The 26352-nt window shown below is 41.2% G+C and overlaps 1 protein-coding gene across 1 annotated transcript in view; it reads left to right on the forward strand.

Annotated features, from left to right (window-relative positions):
- The window catches only part of FAS (Fas cell surface death receptor), a 104572-nt gene that overhangs the window by 46674 nt on the left and 31546 nt on the right, over positions 1 to 26352 (forward strand). Inside the window, exons 5-7 of the mRNA XM_069239907.1 lie at positions 8734 to 8792; positions 22789 to 22875; positions 23075 to 23124. Coding sequence (XP_069096008.1) covers positions 8734 to 8792; positions 22789 to 22875; positions 23075 to 23124 — 196 coding nt within the window. The remainder of the gene's footprint in view (positions 1 to 8733; positions 8793 to 22788; positions 22876 to 23074; positions 23125 to 26352) is intronic.

Below are 26352 nucleotides of genomic sequence, written 5' to 3' on the forward strand. Positions count from 1 at the left end.
CTTTTCTGCAGCTTGGGGGGGGGGGGAGGGGGGGGCTGTATCCAGTTATGTCGTGTGCCTTCTCAAGTTAGGGTCTGATTTAAAGTTGGGCAGTAATAAAAAAGACCACCAATTTTTGGAGGAAGTGCTTCAGTGGATTTACCTCCAGAATAGAAGCTACCTTCAGACTTTGCAGGGTATTCCATTACCACTGAACTTTGAATCGGGTCTTTAATCTGGTTGCCTGATTTTGTAGTTGCAGTGAGTTGGGAATGTTGGTGCACATTATGTTCCATATTCCAGACAAATGCCTTGATAGCAACGAGTTCCATTTGGTGACTAGCTTCTTGGAATGATACAGTGCTCTGAGTCACGGATGGCTTGAAATTGGCAGCCCAAACCACTGTTTATTTAGAACGATAGGATTTCACTGGTCCGGCTCAGATGTTACACACATAGGGGGTTATTCCAACTTTGGAGGAGGTGTTAATCCGTCCCAAAAGTGACGGAAAAGTGACGGATTTACCCCCAGCCATATTACGAGTCCATTATATCCTATGGAACTCGTAATACGGCTGGTGGTATATCCGTCACTTTACCGTCACTTTTGGGACGGATTAACACCTCCTCCAAAGTTGGAATAACCCCCATAATTTGTTAATTTTGTTTCAGAACAAACAGTGTCCACATTTGCAGTTCAGCTGTGCGCTGCTGCGATGTCTATGTCTGCACAGTACGAGAACCTTTATTTTAACAGTAAAAGAGAAAATGTTCACCATTCTTTATCATGCCGAACATGCTTAAACCCAAGTACAGCTTAAAAAGGAAGCAAATGATTGTGCTGAATTTCACTTTATTAGTTTAACTTAGAAAGAAGCCACACGTCTCCACTGTGATGTCGTGTGCTATGCTCAAGATACTCGATGAGAAAGACATGAGTGAACAATATTAGTGACCTAACAAGAAAATAGTCTGTCCCGATTTACGAAAACAAGTGAGATTTAGAGTGACATTATCCTACCTACAGAGCAGTGCCCAGGTAGTCTCCAGTCTTTATTAGAACTCAGTTTAAGAAAACTGGATACATATTTTGAACTTAAGAAAATTATTTGATTTTGAATGTAATAGTAATAGAAGCAATTCATTAAAAGTTAGTCACAGGTAATCCAAATATTACAAACGTGTTTCCATTAATGTAGGTAATTGAATGGCCGATTTTGAAAGCATCAAACATTTACTAAAAATGCAGTTAAAAACTACACATTCCTGAAGTGTGCCCACCAAAATCAACCTGCTGGGCTTTGGATCCCCAATCCCCGATATCATATGCAAATGTGAGTTATTTGGATTTAGATGGAAAAGTGTTCTTGGGTCTAATCATTGGTTCTCATTGTGGCCTCTTCACATCTGCAAGTTTGGCAATTTTGTCTTTGTCCATTACTGCTTTAGCTCTTTGCGATGCATCCTTTTTGCTATTGTTTATCTTACTAATCATGCTCAAATCAATTATCTACCCTATCAGAGGATTGGAAATCTAATGTAATTTCCAGATTAACAATAAATATCCCAACCCACATTGCTAAGACGTATTACTTTATCTTTGTTGCATGTAAAGCGCTTCACCCTGATCTAAGGCCTTCTCAAAGTTCTAGATGTTACAGGACCGTGGAAAGAATGGACTATGAATGAGACTTGGAAACATAATAAATCCCAAATAGAGGTGTAATCTGTAGCCAACATGGTAGGTGTCTAATAGTCAGGGAAAAAGCAGGAACGCAAAATAGGCTGCAGGCGAGAGAAAGAGGGATCAGGACAGTGCAGGAAGTTTAAATGAAGGGCAGGAACAGTGCAAGGAATCCTAGTCACACAGGCGGTCATAAGATACCAAAGGAGGCACGTGTAGATGGACATGGGGTGAAAATTCACAAAGAATGCAGGGCGCCTGTATGGGTGGAGGATTTGTGTCCACTTAATATTTAGACCCTCTACTGATTAAATGACATTTGATATAGAGGAAGATAGGAGTTAATGCTTATTAAATGTGTGTCCATTCTTCAAGAAATCCCCTTTTACTTCATAGTATACTACTTCAGTTTCTGCGCCTCTTCAACTACTGCCCTTTTTGGATTAATCACACATCTTCATTATTGACATGCCCTTCGCTGGCCTCTTCCATCCTTTCCGTCTTTGCTTTAATCATTCCTGTATAGCACTGCAAGTCAGCAAGTGCATTCCTTTAACACCAACTTATTTGTCCCGGTGGTTTACAACATTGTTCCATTGTGTATGCAGTTCTTAACTTTTTCTTTTATAAATCATTGTTAATCAGACATGTTAGTTATTTGTTTAATGAAAGCTTAAGACAAAGAACATAGAATGTAGGACAGTGGTTCCTAACCTTTTGATTTCTGTGGGCCCCCACTTTATCGTTACTGGAACCCCCACTGAATCATTAGTGTAATTCTGGGACTCCCCTACTGAGTCATTACTTGAGGCCGGGTGCCCTGGCCTAAACATTGTTGATGATTTGAAATGCAAAACAATACACACAAAATTAAGAAGCAAGCATTCATCAAACACATATACAAATGATAACACATTTGATTTAATTTGCAATTAAACATAAACAAAAAAAATAAAACATGTAATTTTAATAGGAAGGTTGGAGCTTTTCTAAATTCAATTGAAGCCACCCATCGTCCATACTATATTCTGTTTGTTGCACCTGCACTTCTCCCACTAATCAATCTGAGGATACCAATTTAGTTTTTAACTTCCAATTTCAAATTTCTTGACACTTACAGTATGTTTTAAAAATGTTTGGTATACATTTAGCCACTTTACCTTTATACACTTTATCAATCTGTAATATTATTTCATTTTCTAAGCAGTCGTGGACTGCCTGAGAAGGCTCCCAGTGGTCCCGGGACCACAGGTTGGGAACCACTGGTGTAGGGTACCTGAAGGAAGGAGCTAATATTTACTTAGTTTGCTATTTCTACTTTGATATTAACTGCTTTGAACTATTCCATAAGATGGAAAAGTGCTATACATTCCTTTGAGGTCTGCAGTACTAAACATACATTTGGTGTTCATTATAATTTATTTTCATATTTTCACTTTATGTGTAGTTTTCATGTACAAATATATCGAGTCCCGCTTCTGAAGACAAAGATATATACTAGTTTCCAGATTCCCATTGATAGGGATCAGGTAGCACAAAATATGCCTGAATAAAAGTGCCCTCCGTACCCACACCTTCGATTTTTACCAGTCCTAGAGGGCAACAAACGAAAATAACACATAATGAATTGTTAGAAATGTAAGCTCTGTTCCTGAGCCATGATACTTGCATACCTGTCACTGCTAACCACTGGCAGAGCAATCTACAGGCCCTCTAGTGCGTGCTTGGAGTGTATTGTATGCACTAAGTCATCATAAATGGCTCTTTACAAGAAACTTATAAGCGGTCAGAGACACCACTGGCAAAGTATACTATGTATCCACTGGATGACCAAAACTTCAAGCAACCACTTGCTTCATTGCAGCAAGCCAATTGGTTGAATACCGCCCAATAAAACAGATGCCGTTTAAACTACACATCCCAGTAAACGGCTGAGCCCATAAGGTTTCTAGTGAACTTCACAAGCTACTGAAGCCCAAAAAGTGAAGGTGAGTAACTGGCCCCATAAACAAAAGGCCTGAAATGTCTACCAGATTCACTCATCTTGGCCACACAACCGTACCATTTTCAATTGATGCGGATCCAACGATTCCCAAAGACAAAGACTGAAACTAAATACCACCAAGAAAGAAAAACAAAACATGAAAGTCACAGGAAATATTCTTAGCAGGTTTAGGGTAGGTTCTATGATTGGCAACAAGATACGCACTTTAAGTTGTGAACTTCATCTCCGAGTGCGCTCTAAAACTTGAGGCTGGTTGAGCTGTGGATTTTGTTCTCTCTAGAAAATTCTCTCTACAACTTTCATGCCAAATTCTAGATCTGCCTGACTTTATCCCGTTCTTCATTACAAACTAGATGACGAGCAGTTGAACTCTTGTCTTTATGTGGTTTTTACACGTATGTATATATGCAGGAACAATCTGTAAAATGGTTTCAGTGCCAGAGTTAAGAGTTTTAACATTGCATCTTTGCTAGCGTTACCGAAGCCAGTAGGTTTGACACTCGCACTCGAGCGCTGACAAAATCAATACAAAATGTCTGCTTTATTGCACAACAATTACAAAAAGAATGCTTCTTGTATATGTTGTATATATACTTATGTATTTCTGGTGCAACTTTTCTCTCATGCGGTCCTTTGGAGGCGGAAGGATACACAAACTGCAAATGGAAATACTACTGCGAGCTGATCCAAACTGTGATTGACAATGCCTCAATCTAATGGCTCAAAGTTCTGGAACCAAATAAGCCAATGATGGAAGTAGGCTGAATAAAACCCCTATCAATATAAATAGAACAGAGTATATTCTCAATGAATGAGGTAAGTGCCATTACATGTCAGACCTAAAATGGGAAAGCTATCCAGTGTAGTTGTCCAGTCAACAAGACTTTAAGAATTTCAAAAAGCAATTTGCATTCCTTATGATAAAAAATCTTAGTGTCTTAATTTTCATATAAATGAATCATCATAAATCACAGACCTCAACAGGCACAGGAGGAGGAGGACGAGGACGCACAGCTAAAGGGTCACCCACTCACCCTAGAGGTTGCAATGCATAGGGCTGCTAATATATTACTTAACACCGGCCTAGAGCCTATGGTAGATAGATCTGACATGTAGTGTAGGCCACAGGTGTGCATGTGTATGCAGAATCTTCTGTCCATCTAATGGCGTGAGGAATCTAGTGGGACACAGCTAGTATGGCAACTTGATTACCAAAAAGTGCTTAAGAAAGATCATCCAAGAATTCCTCACCGGTATACTCGCAAAAATGGATGCTTTCATTATGCTACAGCTTCATGGCAGTGTTTATAGTTTTATGACATTTGTCAAATACTTTATATGCCATACATAAAAAAGCACTTCTAACTGTTCCCACAAGTCTGTGTACATGTGCCCAGCTCTCCATCAGTGTCTTAAGTTGTGATTGGTGAAAACTGTATGTTAGAAATGGGGTCTTTAGTTGGCAGTTGGTTTGAACCCTGTCCAACTAGGGACCCTCTCTCCAGTCAGGATAATGGAGATACCCAGCTCAGATAACCCCTACTCACCCCCTTGGCACCTTGGCACGAGCAGTCAGGCTTATCTCAGAAGCAATGTGTAAAGCATTTGCACATAACACACAGTAATGCAGTGAAAACACCACAAAAGGACACCACACCAGTTCTAGAAAATTAGCCAATATTTATCTGTGTAAAACAAGACCAAACCGAGAAAAATCCAACATACAATAATAAAGATATGAATTTTGCAAAACAACACTTAACAATACAGTTCCTTGAAGCTGATAGCTCCGTCTGGGGCTATCATGGTGTCGTGAACAACAAATCCAACAGTTCAGATGTGCTTCGGCATCGTGCACCAGCTACGGTGTCGGGAAGACCCGCAAACAGTGCCTTGGAAATGTAGGGTGTCGTGATCGTTGGAATGAGATCCAGAGTGCAGCGTCGCTGGCGTTGGCAGGCGTCGGTTCCGGAGGTCGGTGCAGGGGTCGTTGGGCCCTTGAATTCACACGAGTTGCAGATTGAACTCCAGGCTGATGACAGTCAGGAGCGCTGGTGTTGATGGCTTCAGGGCTGCAATGCAAAGAGGGACGGTGTGACGTGCGGTGCCCACAGGTCACGGTGCAGTCAGCGGCTCGGTGATGGCATCCTGCGGCGTCGGTAAGACCAGAGCTACGGTGTGAAGTGGGAGCTGCATCATGCGGTATCTCCAGGTCGCAGCGCAGGCAGCGTCCTTGTTGCTGAAGTGCTGTCGTCAGTAGTCCCAAGGCAGCAGGGCGGGCTCTGTGAGGCATCCACGGGTCGCGGTGCAGAAAGGGGCATCTGTTGATGATGCTGGAGTCGATGGCACTGGTGTCGGTGGACTGGGCTGTGGTGCATGACGGGCCTGTGCTTCATGTACACCACGAGCGGTGTCCTCAGGCCACGGTGCAGGCATCAACGTTGGTGTCACAGTGAAGTGTCTTCATCGTGGATGCCAAGTCTGTGGTGTGAGCAAGGCGATGCAGGGCCCACGGGTCATGGTGCAAGCAGCAGCTAGGTGACAGCGTCTGGTGGTGGTGTCGGTGAGACCAGGGTTGTGGTACAAAGCAAGGCACGACTCCGTGCATCGTTGTCAGGTCTTGATGCAGTCATTGGCGTAGTTGATGGCATCATAGTGGTTTTTCTTCTGTTACAGCACAAAACACAGTTTCCAGTGCTGTTGGCAGATGAAGCTGAAGTCTTTGATATCCCTGAGACTTCCAACAGGAGGCAAGCTTGACTCCAAGCCCTTGGAGAAACTTCACAAGCAGGATACACAGCAAAGTCCAGTCTTTGCCCTCTTTAAGGCAGGATCAGCAACTGGAGGTCAACCCAGCAAAGCACATGCATTGCAAATGGACAATACCCCGCCTCCAGCTCTTCAGATCTTCTCCTTGGCAGAGCTGCTTCTTGATCCAGAAGTGTTCTAAAAGTCAGGGGTTTTGAGTCCACTACTTATACCAGTTCTGACCTTTGAAGTAGGCAAACTTCAAAGGAAGGTCTCTGTTGTTCACAAGATTCTGCCTTGCCCAGGCCTGGCCCCCAGACACATTCCAGGGGAACCGGGGACTGCATTGTGTAAAGACAGGAAAAGCCCTTTCAGGTGTAGGTGTCAGCTCCTCCCTCCACAATCTAGCCCAGGAGACTCATCAGAATATGCAGGCTACACCCCAGCTCCCTTTGTGTCACTGTCTAGAGGGAAATCACAAACAGGCCAAGTGTCAGTCTGACCCAGACGTGGATTTCACAGGCAGGCGGAGGCACAGAATGGTTAAGCAAGAAAACGCCCACTTCCTAAAAGTGGCATTTTCAAACAGACAATCTAAAAACCAACTCTACCAAAAGATATATTTTTAAATTGCTCAGAGACCCCAAATTCCAGATCTTTATCTGCTCCCAATGAGAAACTGCACTTAAAAGATATTTAAAGGCAGTTCCCATGTTAACCTTTGGGGGAGAGATGCCTGGCAATAGTGAAAACCGAATTTGGCTGTATTTCACTTACAGGACATGTAAAACACACTAGTACATGTCCTACCTTTTAAATACACATCACCCTGCCCATGGTGCTACTTAGGGCCTACCCTAGGGGTGACTTGCATGTAGTAAAAGGGAAGGTTTGGGCCTGGCAAGTGGGTACACTTGCCAGGTCGAATTGGCAATGCAAAACTGCACACACAGACACTGCAGTGGCATGCCTGAGACATGTTTACAGGCTAATCGAGTTGGTGGCACAATCAGTGCTGCAGGCCCGCTAGTAGCATTTGATTTACAGGCCCTGGGCACCTCTAATGCCATTCACAAGGAACTTACTAGTAAATCAAATAGGCCAACCATGGAAAACCAATCAGAATCACAATCTACACAGAGAGCATATGCACTTTAGAACTGGTTAGAGGTGGTAAAGTGCCCAGAGTCCTAAGCTAGGTCAGAAAAATAGGAGGAAGGAGGCAAAACGTTTGAGGATGACCATGCAAAAAGGGTCAGGTCCAACGCTGGGCAATCATGAAATTAGCATCTTGGCACCCTGGAGTCTCCATAACTTCTGCTTGTACAGAAATATTTTCATGCTTCTGCTCTCACCACAGTGTATCGTCAAACGAGGATGCCTTAAAGTTTATTAGGCCGAGTGTATCCCTTTTTTTTTTTTTTTTACCCTAGAATATAGCCGTTTGAAGATATTGTGATTGAAGTTATGAGCATCTTGTAATGGCGGCTGTACATTTATACATTTGTCGGGTAATGCATGTGACCGAGATGTCACATTGGGACATGAGTGAAAGATTAATGTGTATTGGAGAAATAAGGGAAAAAGCTGAACTTTTTCTCATGTGGAAATGTACGTTTATTAATACCGTTATTAATGCACATGCACATTTTCAACTTCTTTGGGTCTCATCTGGGACTTGGAAACATAGTTCCACACTTATGAGTGGCTCATGAAACAGGCCAGTATATCCACTGCCATTGGAGTTGTTAACAGCGAGGGTACTGGTAACCCCAGATTCAGGGGAAATCTGTCTGGAAATCGGATCTTGAGTATCCACAAAAAAGGAGTTACTGGCATGATCTGTAAGTTTGGCTGCAGTTAACAGCATAAGTTCTCATTTTTGGACGTGCTTTAGTGCAGTGATTTTGGCTGCTTTCGGCAGCTGAAATCTCCAGATGTAAGTAAAGAGATCTGCGGTGTTCCATTGGCGCAGATAATGGATTACCAGCCTCATTGGACTTGAATGGCCCATTGTAATGAACGCCTTTAGCAGTAAAGGAGGAGGTGGAGTGTCATCACAGAGGAGTACTAAGAATTGCCGAATGAATTATATGCCCTGTCAGACTTTAAAAACGTAATCCTAAAATCACTTATTGTCCAGGTGGTGAAAGTAGGCAGGAAACTGTGAAGGCTCAATAGGTTTCCAATTGTTTAGTACTCTGGTGCTGATGTTTTGGTGAGGGTTATTTTTTACATTTTAAATTTTCTTGCTATTTTCAGTTTAAATCAGTTTTATTTGCAGCTGCCAGTATATTGATTTCTAACTTTTTTCAAGGTGTGAAAATGGAAAAATCTTGGAAAAATGTACAAGGCAGAAAAATACTTTATGTGAAGGTAATCATGTGTTTCTTATGCTTTACACATTTATAAAGTTATGTGTTGTAATTGAATACAGTACTGTTTTTGAGTCATTTGTGAAACAGTATACCAAACACACTTGGCAGAGGTAAATAGCCATTTTATTAATAAATCCCTTTGGGCAAGTGTTTCAAAGGGCCCTTGTAATTCATTATTGAACTTATATTTATATTTCCTAAATGCAGTGCAAAACTCTGTGATATACCAAGGATATACAAAAAAATATAAACCCATTTCCTCTGTAGATTGTGCAAATAATGCCATACAATCCAGTGTTAATCATTATCTTCGTCATTCCCTGTTCATATTGCGTGTAATGATATAAACCATTTTATATTGTCATAATGCTGTCTCTCCATCATGTCTCACTCTATATAACCCAATTGATAAGGTCACACATTACTCTATTCTGGGTCTGTACACTGGTAAGCGAATCACATACCTACCGCCGATGATCTTTCACGTTCTTCGTCATCTACACCTTTGCCAGTTACCTCTTGTCAAACCAAAAAGGTATGTGAATACATTTCCTCACATGCGTGCTTTAATTTTTCTTTGCGGTCATGTCCAAAATATATAGATCTCCACTGTCGCGCAGTTGGAGTTTTGCAGTAAATCTGGCACTCACCAGTAGGCTAGCCACACTTAAACAAAACACTTGCAGGTGTCTTTTCACCCATGTAGGAGTGGCAGCATAGGCATCCTGTAATTTTACCAGATCCCTTTTCAGATGCTCTCAGTGTGCAGTCTACCCTGTGTGGATACCTAAAACGGCTGAATTTGAAATTGTCATTAATAGAAATTTACTTAATGTACAGGAATCTATCCATTGCCCTACAGTCCGCTCATCACCCAGGTCTCTTTGCCAATTCTTAATTTTGAGAGCATGCGATGGACATTTTTTGCAGCATGTCTGTATTGTTAAGCATTATGCCCTGCGTTTGTTTTCATTATTCAAGCTCGCACACAGTCTTCATCACTGATTACTTTTGTTATGGGTTTGCCGTTTGTGTTCCTTCACCAGGATTTCCTACTCAGCTGGTTGGAGTTGGAAATTAGTAGAGATAAGATCTACAATACGTGGCTCCCTTCTTTGAATTAAGCTACTTAACTTACTGTGCTGCATCTGCCTGGTTTATCCTGCATTCCGCTACTCCAAGACAAAGAGGGAGAAAAAAGTAGGGAGCCCACACCAATATTTATTACAGCCTCTGCTGTTCCCAAGTGCCCATTGTCTCGTTTTACAGATTCCCGTGTTGACCACTGTACAGATTATTGTGCTGCGTGTCTGAAATTCAGAATTCGATTCACCGCTCACCCGAACCTCAATTTGGTGAGTGTTTGAGTGACTTATATTCAAGCCAATAAGACCACGCAATGCCAGCCATGTTAATACTGATTGGCTAAGCACGCGTTCAGCATGCACCTTGAACTCGCAACTTCAAAGGATGCCTTTGTCTCTTGGCGCGCACGGCAAGCAACTACACTAAACAAGCATTTTCAATGCAACAGGTCTCACATTAGCTAGAGTTAGAGCTATTAGCGTTGTAAAGAAAAAAATGCAGCGCGATCGTACTATGTAAAATGCAGCACATTTGCGCTCTGTGGGAAATAAACAGATAAAGTAGTCCAGACACCATGCTGAAAACATCGAGCCTCATATGTTTTTCGTAGTTTACCGGTGCTTTGTAGGTGGGCTAAACACCGGAAAAGGCATGACGTATGCATGCCTTTCACAAATGAAAGCAAGCGAATTTTAAAAGGCAAGCCCACGATCCAATGTAATTGATTGATATGATTGGAAGCCCAAAGAGAGATTACAGAATGGGACGGAGCGTTTTGCGCCTGCCCATAAAAAGCAGACTGGAGTCTGATGTGTTTCAGCATGTGGTGCCATAAGGCCACGTTGCCAGTGGCCATATTGGATTAGGAGAAAGTTCAGTTACTTGAACCTGGAGAAATACTTTGTTGCTATATTTGCACACATTATTAAAAACAAATATCGAATATTTATAAATTAAGAAAAATGCTACAGTGGGCATTTTTCAGTTTTGATCTGCAACATAAAGGATATGTAAAATTTACAATATTTTAATTTTAACTTCTTCTAACACAGTTTTCGCACAACTTTTATCACTTTATCGAAACTACCAACCATTTTAAAATGAGCACCTTGCCACAATTAGTCAATTGCACCCCTTTCTTCAACATACTGGTAAACCACGATTAGGTTGGAAGAAGTGGTTCAGATCCTTTGAAAACTATTTAATCAATGATACATTTACACCCAGGAGAAAAGCAGTTTTATTATACAGCCACCTAGGAACAGAAGGTCAACAATTCTATGACAATTTACCACAAATTACTGAGTTTGATGACTGGAACGAATACAGAGAATCTGTAGCAATACTAGAGAATAGGCTTACTGAGCAACCTACTGTTCTTATCAAATGTTTTAATTTCTTCAAAAGAAAACAAGAACAAGAAGAAACAGTGGAAGAGTATATTTCTGCCCTTCGAATTGGGCAGCAAACTGCAACTTTGGAAATTCTTTGGAAACATATAACAGGGATCTTTTCGATTATAGTTGCAGTTCTAAAAAGATCCAGGAGTGACTTCTTAGCTGTTGTGATCCAAGTTTTACTGAAGTGCTGGATATAGCAAAATAAAATGAATTCTCCATTGTATCTAGTAGATGCATGGCAAATGATTCAGTTTCTCATACTGTTAAAATGTTAAACGAAAGTGGTACAGTGAATGTTATGTCTTTCGAAGAAAAAGGTGTGACGTTTATGCAATAAAAGGGTGTCTTACTGTTACAGATGTGGGTAAAACACACAAGCAAAATTACCCATTATGCCCAGTCACAAATAAAGATTTATAATAAGTGCCCCAAAATAGGACTTTCAAAGTGTTTGTAGGAGTACCAAAGGAAATGTACAAATTTATTCGGTTGATATCAGCTCGTCTGGGAGAGTGCATACAGGATTTCTCCAAAGTAGTACTCACATTGGATGTTGACAACAAAATTTGTAGACCCATTAAAGGACCCTTGTGTGATATATAAATTTGAGAAATCAAGTAACAAACAATGGCAGATTCTGGCGCACCTATTACCATTGCTTCAGATACATTATTCACACAATATTGGAGTAACAACAAAACACTCTCTGTGACGGATGTGTTTCCCAAAGGTTACGGAGACCAACACATTGACATGATAGGTTACTTCTTGGAGAAGATATGTCTTGGGAGAGAGATTGTAACCAAAGTATATGTGGCCAGAAAGGCAAACGTATTGTTGGTTGGTAGTATTTAACCACACTGGGTATGATGTTGGTCCCAGATTCAGGCAATCCTGTAGTAGTGAACCATACTCACATAGCTTCCGTTGTAGAAATTGAGACTACCGCAGCCAGTATCACCTCTCAATTCCCAAAAGGATTCCAAAAGAAGATTGGTACCATATTCAAGTCTGAGCATAGACTAAAACTCAAACAACAAGCTGTTCCCATTGCTCACAAACCAAGACCAGTGCCATTCTCCGTCAGGAGGGGATTTAAAAGCTTGTTGGATAAACTTGTAAAAGAAAGTGTTATAACTCCCATAAAATTTCTCAGAATGGGTTAGTCCTATTGTGATTGTTCGCAAAAAAACTGGGGACATAAGGCTGACTTGTGCACTTTAAACAGGAACATAATTGCAGATTGTCATCCACTCCCTAAGATACAGAATTTGCTTACCAATTTGAGAGATGCAAATTTTTCTCTTTACCAGATGCACGATCTGCGTATCATCAGATCCTACACCCTGCAGACTCTCATGACCTCACAACATTTGTGACCACATTTGGGCCTTTGAAATTTCTACCATTTGGCCTGGCATCTGCAGCGAGTGTGTTTAAAAAAATAATGGACTCCAATTTATCAGGCATTCCCGGTACACAGGCATATCAGGATGATGTGTTAATATGCGCAGAGTCATCCAGGAACATAATGTAATTCTTATAAAGGTTCTTGAAGTTTCCAAAGACATTGGCTTTACTCTAAAATGAGACAAATGTAATTTTTTGGTGCTGGAACATGGCTATTTTGGCCATCATATTTCTACTGATGGTATCAAAACCAAATCGTCACTTATCCAAGCTATTAGTGAAGTTACACCACCTAAAGACAAGGACACTCTTAAATCATTCTTAGGCATGAGCAAGTATTACTCGAAGTTCATTCAAGTATGTGCAATGTTAGTCGAGCCTCTACGCAAACTTCTTCAAAAAGGAAGGAGGTTTGTATGAGATTCTGCTGCAGATGCAGCATTCACGGCAAAACAAATGTGATACTAAAATCACCAGCTCTTTCTCCTTTTGAATCAGTTCACAAATGCATTCTTACAGTAGGTGCAAGCAAGGTAGGTCTTGGGGCTGTTCTATCTTAGTTTGTTAGGGGCAATGATAATACCATTGCTTTTGCTTACCGCTCACTAAAGGAAACTGAGCTGAATTATAGCACTATTGAGATGGAAGCATTAGCATGCTCCTAGGTGATTGAAAAAAATAAAACATTCCTTTGGGACACACATTTCTATAAGTACACTGACCACAAGCTCCTACTTCACATGCTTAATGGAAATGGTACTAACAAAGCTGCTGCTAGGCTAGTCAGACTGTTATCTCACTTACAGGACTACACTTTTACAATAAATTACTTCCAGGTGGTAAGAACATGCACGCAGATTGCCTCTCCAGAATGTCTTTAGATAGTAATGAATAGAATGATGACCAGGATGTTATTAAATCTGTAGTTGCCTCTCAGATGATGCATTTAACTCTTCTGGAGTAGTTTGTCTGTGTAAGTGGATGGATGCTTTAAGCAGGGATGAGGTAGTTTCCACTGTTATCGACCTGGTCACTAAAGGCTGACCGAAAGAGAGATCATTACCCATTTCTATCAAACATTTTGCTCAAATTGAAGGTGAATTATCTTTTGTGAATTGAGTTCTAATGAGTAATTTGTTTGCATTCCATCAAAGTCATTTAGGAGTAGTAAGCACTTGCAAAAACCTTAAACAATTTTTTGAAGGCCATCATTATATCACAGGTTTCATATTGGATTTCTAAATGTAACACGTTTGTTGTCTGGCAAGCATTGGGTAGCACGTCAGACTCCATTACACACTGTACCACTTCCAGATGATTTATGGACAAAAGTAACTTTAGACTTTGCAGGCCCATTTAAGGTGTTGACCTCAGACCAGGGAGGTCTTGATAAATTATTCTCTAAATGGCTGTATTTTGATTTTGTCCCCCCCCCACACGTCTACAGTAATCACATTTTTATAAAAACAATTTTGAATTGGAAGGTCCCCAAAAGGAGTTGGTGGCTGACAATGGCACCCACTTTACCTCTTTCCAAATGAGAGAATTTATTGATCGTTTCACATCAAACATTTTAGGGTGGCACTGTATTCGCCATCTTCACATGGACTTGTGGAAAAGATGAATAGATTTCTCATAGAGGACGTACAAAATGTCAGTGTAAACAATTTACCAGTTGAGAATTTCTAAAGAAGAAAAATATGACCCTATCACTCCTCATAGTACAATAGGAGTATCACCATTTCGCATTTTAAGGAAAAGATCGCTAAGATTCTAAACGTGTCCTGATTGGATCAAAGATCTTGTTGTTAAGGAAAATAGTTGTCAATGCAATATTAACAAATCTGTGAAAGAAAGAGTTTCCAGTGTGCAGTCTGCACATAATGCATACTATGTTAATATGCATGGTGTTAAACACATCAATTTTTATAATGGTGATTTGGGTTTTAATTAAATGCCCATTCACAGTGAATAGGAAGAATCACATTTTATTCACCAGTGAGGATTGCTAAAGTTGCCAAAAGGATCTCTGTTGTGTGATAAAAAAGCAAAATAGCTGTAGTAAAGTTGAACTCAGAACAAGCTGAAAAAATAAATAAAGTCAAAGGCAATTTGAATGAAGACAATGAGGAGAGTGCTTGAAAGTTGACCATTGACAAGATATGCTCTGATGAAGCAACTAATGGGCAAACTGATCCTACATTGTCAGGTGGTAAGGCAGAGTTAACTGTGGAAGATAAAATGGCTGATGTGAATGTGTCAGATAACTCAGGCTCACAAAGCAGTGGTGAATCAAATGGATATGACATTCCTGAGAGGCATGCTCGTAATGCACCCATGCCCTCTAGATTTAAGGACTACTACATACATTGATTTAGCTTTATTGTACTGTACTTGAATGTTATGTATTATAAGTTATAACTTCATTTGTTTTGTAAAAATAGGAAGATGATATAGTGTGAAGCATTATGTCCTGCATTTGTTTTCATTATTCAGGCATGCACAGTCTCACTCACTGATTACTTTTGTAGTGGGCTCGCAGTTCTGTGTTCTTTCACCAGGGTTTCCAAGTCCAGCTGAGCCGCTTGGAGTTGGGAATTTGTGGAGATAGGATATACAGGGTGTGGACTCCCTTCTTTGAATATAGCTACTTAACTTACCATGCTGCATCTGCCTGGTTCTTCCTGCATTCAGCCAGAATTATTAAAAGAATTGTTTATACGTTTTATTGCATTTCTCTACCAAACCTTCCATATGAACGTAATACTCATAGTGCAGGTACCACGCCACTGCAACCACCATGCAGCTGAATGTTGTCCTCTTTCAGACACCAGAAGGCCATAAGGTGGCTAGTGCTGCAAGGGTTTAGCGGCAAGCCCCAGTATGGGTGTGGGGATCCACTGAGCAGTGCATTACACCCTTTGCCAGCAGACTCGAGAAGGGTGCTGTGCTCAGGCTTACTGCTGATCATCGGAGGCAGTTTGCACATTTCAACCTTGCGGCTGAACTCCATTTCTCATGTGGGTTGGCGGGACCTCCACTGAATGTAGTATCGGGAACCTGCATTGCAAAGGCTGGAATGCAGTCTTGAAGTTCACCTCTTTCTACACACTGTTGACTGAACCATATGCAGAAAGCACTGCTCGTGATACACAGACTATTGGTGTTGAAAGACTGAGCAGTGCATTACACCCTTTGCCAGCAGACTCGAGAAGGGTGCTGTGCTCAGGCTTACTGCTGATCATCGGAGGCAGATTGCACATTTCAACCTTGCGGCTGAACTCCATTTCTCATGTGGGTTGGCGGGACCTCCACTGAATGTAGTATCGGGAACCTGCATTGCAAAGGCTGGAATGCAGTCTTGAAGTTCACCTCTTTCTACACACTGTTGACTGAGCCATATGCAGAAAGCACTGCTCGTGATACACAGACTATTGGTGTTGAAAGATTCCCATCCACTGTTCATGCCTGTTCTGCCAGGGAGAGTGAGAGAGGGGAAGATGGAGAAAGCTAGATAGGCACAACTTTACCCTGCCCACCTTCCACAGCCTGCTATCCCTCTCTTCAGAGCTGAATATATCTAATGTACAAGTCGTACTCCCTTGAGATGCCCAACTGGAGTGTCTCTTTAGCTGCATGCCTGCAATACACTCTTTTTTTTTTTTTTTTCTTTTTACGTGGACACTTTTTTTATTTTTTTAGGACAGTCATCATCCCGAAATGCTTGTCTAACTGCTAAACGCTCTAATGGCTGAAAGGGTCTGACAAAGCCACTTTCAGTGTATTGTGACGAGATGAGCTCTGGTAGGCAGCAAATTGTGTTTAGCTATACCTAAAAAGGTATTTTTTTTTTTTTAGGTCAGGCAAGAGGCAGTTTTAGTTGTGGGGAAGACTTCATGCTGTCAGTTCATCAAAAATACGCAGTAGCAGTTTCAGAGAGAAATTGGTTTGCCTCATTAAGCTGATAGCGTTCATGTGTTTTACTTAGTTTTACATTGCTTGGATTGTCTGTCCTTCGAAGCCATAGCATTCTGTGGATTGTTACATTGTCCCCTTTGTTTCCCCAGTAGGTTTTGTTGTTAGGCTAGATCTAACATGCATTTTTTCATGTGCTTACTTTGCAGAGCCAAATAATTAAATTGCTAGTTTATGGCTTTTTTGTCTTGGAAGTGCCAGTTTTTAGGTCGAGCACGCAAGCTCTTTTTGACCTGTTGTAGGTATGCTGTGGACTTTTAACGACATCCACATCACGCCCATGACTTTCACTCGTTCATGGGCCTGCCTCTGGTGGTTTTGTTACGCCTTGCAGACTGACCCTGTTACATGGATTATTGCACGATTGCTGATATACTTCAGCATGGGCAAACTATTTTTTTTCTTTTGTCTCTCCCCTTCATGATCCATGGCAGGCACAGCACTCAAAGCGCAGAACAGCACGAACTTCATCGGCGGCATTGAAGAGGTGGTCACATTGTTCACACTGTTACCTAATTTCTTTCTGCTCTCCCCTTCACGCTCCATAGCTTTCACAAAAACACTTTCAATTGATGAAGGCTTTACTTACAAAACACAGAAATCCTCAAAGTGGTTCTCCCGACACAGTGGGAGAGCTGATAGTACAACGGTGACTGCACTTTGGAAACTCGCCCCATAATGCTTTGCAGGCCATTGCTTTTTGAGAAAATTTTTGCTCATAACTCTGTGGTGGTCCTAGGACAATGGGACCACCACCAAAACATTCACATCAACATGCTCTTTTTTAGTCTACGTCATCTCAGGTCCCCACACTATGTTAGAAGGGACCCCAAAATAATAACCGTTTACACCATTGTGTCTTTTAAAGCTCACTCATGGCTAGAACTGTTTGTAGAGCTGGGGGTTGTTTGTGTTTTAAGGGCCTTGTTTGTAATATCATTGTAGCGGGCTTGTTAACTCAGAAAATGTGCAAGGTGCTATGCCCTCTAGAGGCTAAGTATATGGTTACACTGTATTACTTTCTGCCATTTTCTTTTCATGTGGTTATGCCCTCTAGGGGCTAACAATATGGTTACATGACCATGTTTCTTACAAATGCTATTTTCATGGTGGTGTCCTCTATGGGCTGTTCTAAGGATTATAGGCAACCTATGAACATCGTACAGTATCCGCGGCACAGAAACACGCCCCATAATGCTTTGCAGAGTATTACGTGTACAACAACTTTTTGCTTATAACTCAGCCTGTGGTGGTCCTAGGACAATGGGACCACCTTCAAAGCAGTCACCACGACGTGCGCTTTATGTCAACATCTTCCTCGGGTCCCCACACTAGGTTAGTGGGGACCCCAAAATAATAACCTCTCACACCATTCAGTGTCTTCTAAAGTTCTTTTATGGCTGTAACTTTTGTTTTACAGCTCGGAGTAGTTTGTCTTTTAAAGGGCTTGTTTATAATTTAGTTGCAGTAGGCATGCTAGCCCTAAAAATGTGTAATGCGCTATGCCCTCTAGGGGCTAAATATATGGGTACAGTGCATTACTTTCTGAAATTTTCTTTTCTTGTTGTTATGCCCTCTAGGGGCTAACTATATGGCTACATGTCCATGTTTCTTACAAATGCTATTTTCATTGTGGTTTCCTCTAGGGGCTGTTCTGAGCATTACAGTCTAGTGCCAAAAGTTTATTTCTGATAAATGTTTTTATTGGGTTCACATAATAATTGTATATGTTTTATGAATCTCTCCTAATTGCAATTATGGCCCTGATTCTGGCCAGCATAACGTCCTTATTACACTGTGACTGTTTGAACACTCTTGATATGTTTGGGTGACGCTTCGAGATAATTTCTGTTGTTACTCCTCCGTGGCTGTCTTGTGTCTTTTGTTGGGAATTGTGTTAGCCAGCCAGCAACTCTGATGGTGAGTCGGTGGTGAAAGTGGCATTCTGTTGGAATTAGCATGGCAGATTTAAATTAGGATGCTAAATGGCAACATTTTCATTTTTGGATGCAGATAGAGGAAGAAGGCAAATGGAAGTGCTTTAGTTATTTCCAGGGTCACTGGAATTATGTGGCAGGAAAATACCAAATTATGAGGCATGGCTGACCAATTTATGTGACAATTAAAGTCCAGTTCAGAATTTACAAAGCCAATAACCCTAACTCAAGTAAATGCAAGACCCAATGAATTGGAAATGCTAGTCAGATGTGTTTTGTTAGTAAGAAGCAATGCGATTCACTTTTATCTCTTTTTTGCCTTTAGTTTTACTTTGCTGTTGCGTTGGATCTACTAGATTTACTGCTTTTTTCTGTTCACAAACTAAAGACATGGGTACACATAGACTTTCCTACAAATATAACGAAAATACTGCCCTGTGTCATAAGTATTTATTATGCAATATTTTTATTTGTATGCATCTTAAATTATCCATTTGAAATGCAAATTTCATTTTCTGATTTTTATATTGTATTTCTTTAATAAACTTTATTCAAAGGCAAAGCAGCAACATCGATCAAAAAAAAATACAGTGCTCCAAGTGTTAGGAAAAGAGGGTTCTAAACACATCAGCTCTATCAAAAGTGAAGGGTTTTTGGAAGTGTGAAAGAAATTTTCCAATCCTAAGTACATCCTACAGCAGTATAAACCTGATGTTGCAATGTTAGTGATGAGCTTAGAAACTCTGCTTCACAAAAGGGATAATTGTCTTGCTTATATAGATGTATCCTCAAGATAGGTAGGGGAGGGAAGCTAAACGAGGGAGGCGGTGACCTGGAGGTAGAAGTCTAGACGTTGAAATAATTATGTCAAGATTAGTGTCTGAGGCACGTTGATTGTAGCTGCGGAGTGTCGGTCCTTTTGATGTGGGCATTGATTGGGAGAAGTACAGAAAGTAGGTGTAGGGGTGAAGGTCACATATCTTATTCCATTGTTATTGATATGAGCTTGTTAATCTAAGGGTTCTGTCTCAGCCTGTGTGCATTTCAGAGTCCCTATAGTAGTTTTATAATTGAGGCCTTGTCATTAAATGTTTAAATTATCATTTCGTACACCTCAGCATGGTTCTTTGCTCCCTCTGCCTTAGGATCCAAGCTGTGCCTCACTGATGAGGCCCAACTACGCCAAAACCAGTATGCAGTTGCTTGTGATCCCTTTTTGAGGGGGCCTCGCTTAGCAGTTTGGAATTGACTATTCCCATGAGGAGCAGGATCAGTACTGATTTGAATAAGGCCGGCTTCTGTCTAGATGAGCACAGTGGGTGAAAAATGATGGATTGGAATGCCCCTCGAGTGAATGCTAGTGGTTAGATTATTTGTAATCATTCTTCCATCACCTTTTGTGTATCTTAAGTAAAATCCTAAGTGGCCACATGTACGCTCAGACATGGGGTCCCTTGCTCACTGTGCCATAATGTCGAAGCTGTATCTCACTGTTGAGTCCTAAATAAGTTAAAACCTGGTCATCGTATGCATGCAGGTGTTTTGCGCACATATATAATACATAGGAAATCTACATTTGAAGACAGAAAGTAAGGCAAAGTTCAGAAACACAGTAATAGTTTCCACCTCTACTACTCCATAGTACCTGAAATTCCATGCGGTCATCTTACCCAGAGGAGTGTCACTATCAGGTTTCATCGAAAACAGCAGGATTCTACTTCACATTGTATAGAGAATTGAAGCAATAAGATCATGCAGAACGATTTCAGAACTCACCAGTCAGACAGTCACAATAGTCATTTTTGTACCTTCATTTCATGCCAGGCCAGCAAACCTCTAAGCATAGCTGGAGGTATTTTAACAGTTTATTTGCAGGACCTGGACTTATCTTTGTCTCTTGTTGCCTGTCCCTCGGAGTGGTCCTCCTTGGCTGTAAACCTCTTCATAATTGATTCTGTCCTATCCCTTTACAGCACCAAATCCTCTGCTTTGGCTCCCATTATGCTGCAAGTTGAGGCTTAGCAAGGTGACCGTCTCCAATGGTGCTCAGGAACTCAGCTAGATCTTACAGCTTGCAAATTCCTTGATTTTACTATTCACGGAGATCCACATTCTAGCTAGTTCTAGAAGATCATATCTTATCGCACATTAGCTACAGATGATCAGGAATTTCTTTTTTTTTTGCTTGTGTCTTGGGAAAAATCTACTGAAATGGAAACACTGTTGTTCTCATAGACAAAGATGTGTTTTTTCATTTGGCATCCAATATGGTTTGTTGTCACCTGATGCTGCCTAACAAGACCTGATTTTGAGGGATTTCTGGTTTGCACCCTATGACCTCTTTGAAGTTCCAAAGTAAGGAAGAGGGCTTTTCCAATACATTAGGGAGGAGGGGCCACTGAAAGGCAATGATAAATGAGGCTTCAGCGTTTTCAGAAATCCCAGAAGTCCTTACATTGTCCCTCATCCTCCTACCTCTTGGAAATCCAGTTTCTTGTCAATTGGCCATAGTTCTTGTCCTCAGTCTTGTGACCTCCTTTGTTGGTTAAATTGATCTTCCACTGCTGCAAGACGGCGCTTCTTTGAACCCAGCCTTCCTTGAAACGTTGCAGTATCTTTTCAGATTTAATTTATTTCTGTATTTGTGTTCTCTGTTCTGCTGCTACGGTCACTCTTTTGGATGTAAGTTCAGTTGTGATCATTACCTTGGTGATGTAGGTCATTTATGAAGTATAATGCCCCAACTCCTGGTCTTTTCTGAGTAGACCTGAGACAGCTTCTACTAAAAACACGCTTACTGCTATGACATTGGGACAACAGATGTCTGATGCAACTGATGGTGCCCCCCACCGTTGGGCCCATTGAGTGTCCTGTATCCAGTGTTGGCACCTTTCCAGTTTTCATATGGAGCACTCTGCGCTTACCAAGTCCAGAGGCTGTTCAAACAGAGTTAAACTGTGTCCTGTCCTTGGTGGTGATTAGGGTAAGCAAAGTGAGCTTTCATAAGTAACACGAAGTTCAATTCAGCATGTGAAGGTGATGTCTTAAGGGCTGACTCCATCTCGTATCTGATCCTGAAACTCAAGGAACTCAACTGAGCTCTTGTTCCATTTGGCATGGCATTAAAGAGTGGCAGGTGACTTCTTTTCCACTCTGTTTTGACCTTGATTCTCCATAGCACAGTTCTGTTCGCTCCAGCAGACAACGTTCTATCCACATTCTCCGTGGCTGCCCCCATGCACTGTGTCTCTTCTCCTCACCACTCGTTGTCCCCTGGCCCACTAAATGGTAGGTGAAGCACAGGGAGCAGCAGGCCCAAGGACTCTTTCAAGGAATTTGCCCTGTCACAGTTTCCTCTCTTACTATGTCACAAGTCCTCTCCTCTGGCCACTGCCCCAAGGTTGGTGCAGATACAAGGGGGCGTCAGTGGCAACTAAGACTACAGGTTGCTCCAGCGTTTTCTACTTAAAAGAGTGGCATCTTCCAGCGATTGGTGGGTTGCAGTAGATGGTCTAAAGATGTGGGGCACTTCTCTGCGACGTCCCACCCAGTCGCTGTTCATACTCCAGACCATATAACTATTTCAAGTCAGTTCCCCAGCTCCCCACCACACTTCCATCCCATAACAGGGCGAGGATGATGCACAAAATGTAGGATGCAGTGAGATGGTCAGTCAGATAGTGCGGAGCCATAGATAAAAGTGATCATCTTACTCATATCCTCTTCCTCCATTGCCTTTTTATTTTATGCTATACTTTTAGGGTACAGGTTAATCTGCTAGTGCAGTCTGCACAGATACGGGGCCCAACTCCCGGCTTCTGTATGGTATGTTACCCAAAATATTTCTTCAATTTGGAGATTTCTTTCTAGGAACACAAGGGACAATCCACACAATATCCCCCCTCTGTTACCAAATATCTCCTCTACAAAAGGTAAAACCTATTGGCTTAGCCAATGTGTCTAGTAAGTGCCAATGTACGTTCTAAATTTGTCAAAAAATAACAATGTATTTTTAAGGCAGAGTTGGAGACTGCTGAAATCGTCAGAGAGGGTAAATCGCCGAAAAGCTCTGCAGTTGTGATTGGAGTTAGTAGTACTGCTCACATCGAACCATTTTTTTAATTCTACGTTTTCGTCACTTTCTGTATTTGCAGTTTTGTAACGTACTCTTTCCTGTCCTTCACAGAAAACCACCGGAAACGCACGACTCTGCTTGCTGCAATCGTGGTTACTGTGCTTGTGCTGATAGTGGCAGCGGCAGCGGCAGTACTCTGTGAGTGCAGTCCCTAAGTGTTCACATTACAGCAACTAGGCGCTGTTTCATGCAACTGATCACCTCAAAATTCATTGATTCCCAGGCTTTCATTAATTTCATTAGTGACACCTGTGCTTCTGATTATTTTTCCTGTTGTATCCCCGTGTAAACTGACAGGCGAAACAATTCTGAAAAAAAATATGTTTTTATTTTGCAGATTGTCGTAAGGAAAAGAATCTTCAAACATCGCACCCAGGAAACTCTAAGGTAAGGCACGCATCCTTGGAGAGTGTAACTCCACTTGGATTACACATGCATATGTCTTTATGTATTAACAAATCTATCCTAAAATTCGCACTGTATGCAATTTAGAAACATTGAAGCATAAGGATGGTTCTTGGCAGAAGTTATTAGAATTCCATCGATTTTCGTTTACCACTAAAATGTCAAATACATAAATTGGTAAAGAAAGTGTTTATTCGACAAAGTGCATTGAATTATACTGAAGGGTTTATGGGACGTGAAACAAAAACTATGCTATGGACCTCCTAAGGACTACCAGTAGTTGTAAATCTACTCTGGATAGTTTCTGAAGCATCTGCATTATCTTTGATAGCAGCACTACCAGCAAAAGGAAGATGAGTAGTAATGATGCTCAAACTCTGTGACAACTATCTGTGAATAGCCTGCCCAAGTGAAACTTAAAAAGCGAAGCAACCAAGCAAAAACCGTCAAGAGAAACCTGTAAATATTTCACCTCATTCGGAAGACACCGTGTCTACAATGTCTATTAAGAGATACCTTGTCTAGTCATTTTAAATAATGGCCTGCTCTTTACTAAAATATGTAAAACATCATCCTTCAATTGTGCTTTTCACTCCCTCTCGTTTTCTGATCATGTTCCCTTTCTGGTGGTTATATCTCGATCAATAATTTCTTTCTTTTTCTGGAAGTATGTGCCTTCTAACATGCTGAGAGGGGACAGGAGAAAACATTTGTTCAAACGAAATGTTCTGTTTTCCTGCAAAGCGAAATGGGCAAGTATTGTGTTTTTGTTTTTTTAAAGCTGTGCAATACAACAGTTTTATGAAAACATGCATAATTGTGTGCTGTAATACAAGAGGTCCCCTGTTGTGAAAGAAAAGCAAAATCATTTAGTTCAATCATGTGTTGCATGACTGCTTTATGTCCAGGACCTTAGCTTCAACATAATAGACCACCCCTAACCTTTCATTACAATGAGGACCTAAGGTTTAAAACTCAAAATGTCTAGAGATGGAATTACTTATAAAGTAGCAGCAGCGCTAAAATACAGTTTCTCGAAACATGATATATTCTAGAACTGAGACTTGCCCACAAAGATCTGAGCATCTTGATTTTTCAATTTATTATTTCCAATGTTCTAAATAGTAGAAGTCATCATAGCCCTCACACGGCCTTAGATCTTCACCCGTTTCTCTTTGGAGGAATATTTCTATAAGTCTATTGTGACTGCTTAAGTCATGTTCATGCAGCTGAGAATATTTAAAATATTTTTCAATTCAATTTAAAATATTTTAACTCTACAATGCATAGCCTCTGGTTCAAATAAATTTTGATTTTAAAAATTTGAAAAGAGAAAGAGCATACTAGTACAAGTAAATGTGAGTTTGGGATTGTTTCTAAAGTTTGCTACATTTGGGTTATTGATTCATCACTGCAGGATGGCCCACAGAGGTTTGTGGGGCAAAGGCGTGGTCCTTCCAGAGTGCAGACATCCTCACACATGACCCTTTGATGGTCTCAGTTCGAAGTGTATCACTGTTATGCACTGTTATGCATCTGTTTACTCTCCCTGCTGGGTGAGGTTGCCAAAGGCCCCAACGTAACTAAGGTGTAGTATACTCAGCACGGCAGAAGTTCTGCCAACTTTGGAAAAGTAACTGTTTGAACAAGCACTTACAAAACCAGTAGGTCCTGTCCTCAAAAGAGCAAGTTATTGGCTATTTCAGTGCTTCTTTGCAATTGTGCACATGCTCCCGCATCAAGATGCTTGTGAACTCATGGGTATGACACATGTGTCATGACTCAAGGAAGCCATTTTGAATTTACCATTCTAACATGGCAGCTGGCCATGTTAGAACGTTAAATTAAAATTTAAAAAAAGTTAAAACAAGTAAGTGTAAAATGCAGAAAAGTGAGAGAGCAAACCATCAGCACTTTGCAGCTGCAGGGCCATGGTAAAGAAGTTGAAAATAAAAATGAAATATCTCAACACAGGTAGGGGAATGGGAGTGGGATGAAAGGAGAGCGTGCCAGAGGTAACATAACATAAAAAAAAATACTACTTTTATCAAGGAGAGTAGGACAGCATCATTTGGGGGGAGAGAACTAGGCAACAAATGCACACCTTTGGACTGCTAAAACAGAAACAAAAGAATCCCCGTGAGTATGTGGTTACAGGATACAGCACATTCACTCAGAACACTGTGAGACCTAAAAAGTCCTGTGCAGGAAAAACACAACAATGGAAAGGAAATCCATCGAATCAGGAGCTGATGTAGGTAAAACCATTCAGTCATGAGCAAGGGGCTGACCCTAAGCCCGTCTAAGTATCCATTATGTATTTGAAACAATTTGTCATCTTACACACTGCAGAAGCGGTCTGTAGCGGATACCTAAAAAGTACAGTACAGTACCTCTATCCACCAATATATAAAAATATATTTTTTGAATGGGGTAAACTTAGTCATGGTGATGATCATTGCTGTTCCTGTCTCCTACTATAGCAGGAACTCCGTCGTCAGGGCTCTATTGGCATGCTGTTAAATCCTACTGGGTAATGGGGCCCCCCCAAGAACAACATTCTGTGGTAAATATTTGCAGATATCATCACAGAGATGGTAGTTCGGCATCTAAGAACGTTCAATCACTTCCTTGATCATTGATCAGTGGTTGGCTCGCACATTATGCACTACTCAAAACTAGCATTGTCAAAGCCAATAGATCTCGCTTATGCAAGAGCTATTGGCTTTGCCAATGTGTTTTAGCAATGTTTTCACCAGTATGGCTGCTGTTTAGCATGGCTAAGCATTAGTGGCATAAAGGAGAGTGGCATGGAGTGTCATAGCGTAGAATAGCGAAGAGTGGAGAACAGTTTTGTAGAGTGGAGTGGCAGAGAGTGTTGTCTTTTGGAGTGGCATTGTGTGGAGTCACATAGAGTGACATACACTGGAGTGGCAAAGAGTAGAGTGTACTGGTGTAAAGTGCATTGGCATAGAATTTTGCAGAGTATATTGGTATTGAGTGCAGTGACATTAAATTCAGCAATCTACAATGCAGGGTCATAGAATGCAGTGGCGTAGATTACAGTGGTGCATAGTAGAGTGGAGTGGTGCAGAGTTGAATGGCGTAGAGTGGCGTAGGTTAGAGTGGCATAGAGCGGTGCAGAGTGGAGTGGCTTAGAGCCGAGTGATGCAGAGGGCTGTGGCGCAGAATAGAGTCGAGTGGCATATA

This window comes from Pleurodeles waltl, chromosome 6 (assembly GCF_031143425.1).
Source record: "Pleurodeles waltl isolate 20211129_DDA chromosome 6, aPleWal1.hap1.20221129, whole genome shotgun sequence".
Taxonomy (NCBI): Eukaryota; Metazoa; Chordata; class Amphibia; order Caudata; family Salamandridae; genus Pleurodeles; species Pleurodeles waltl.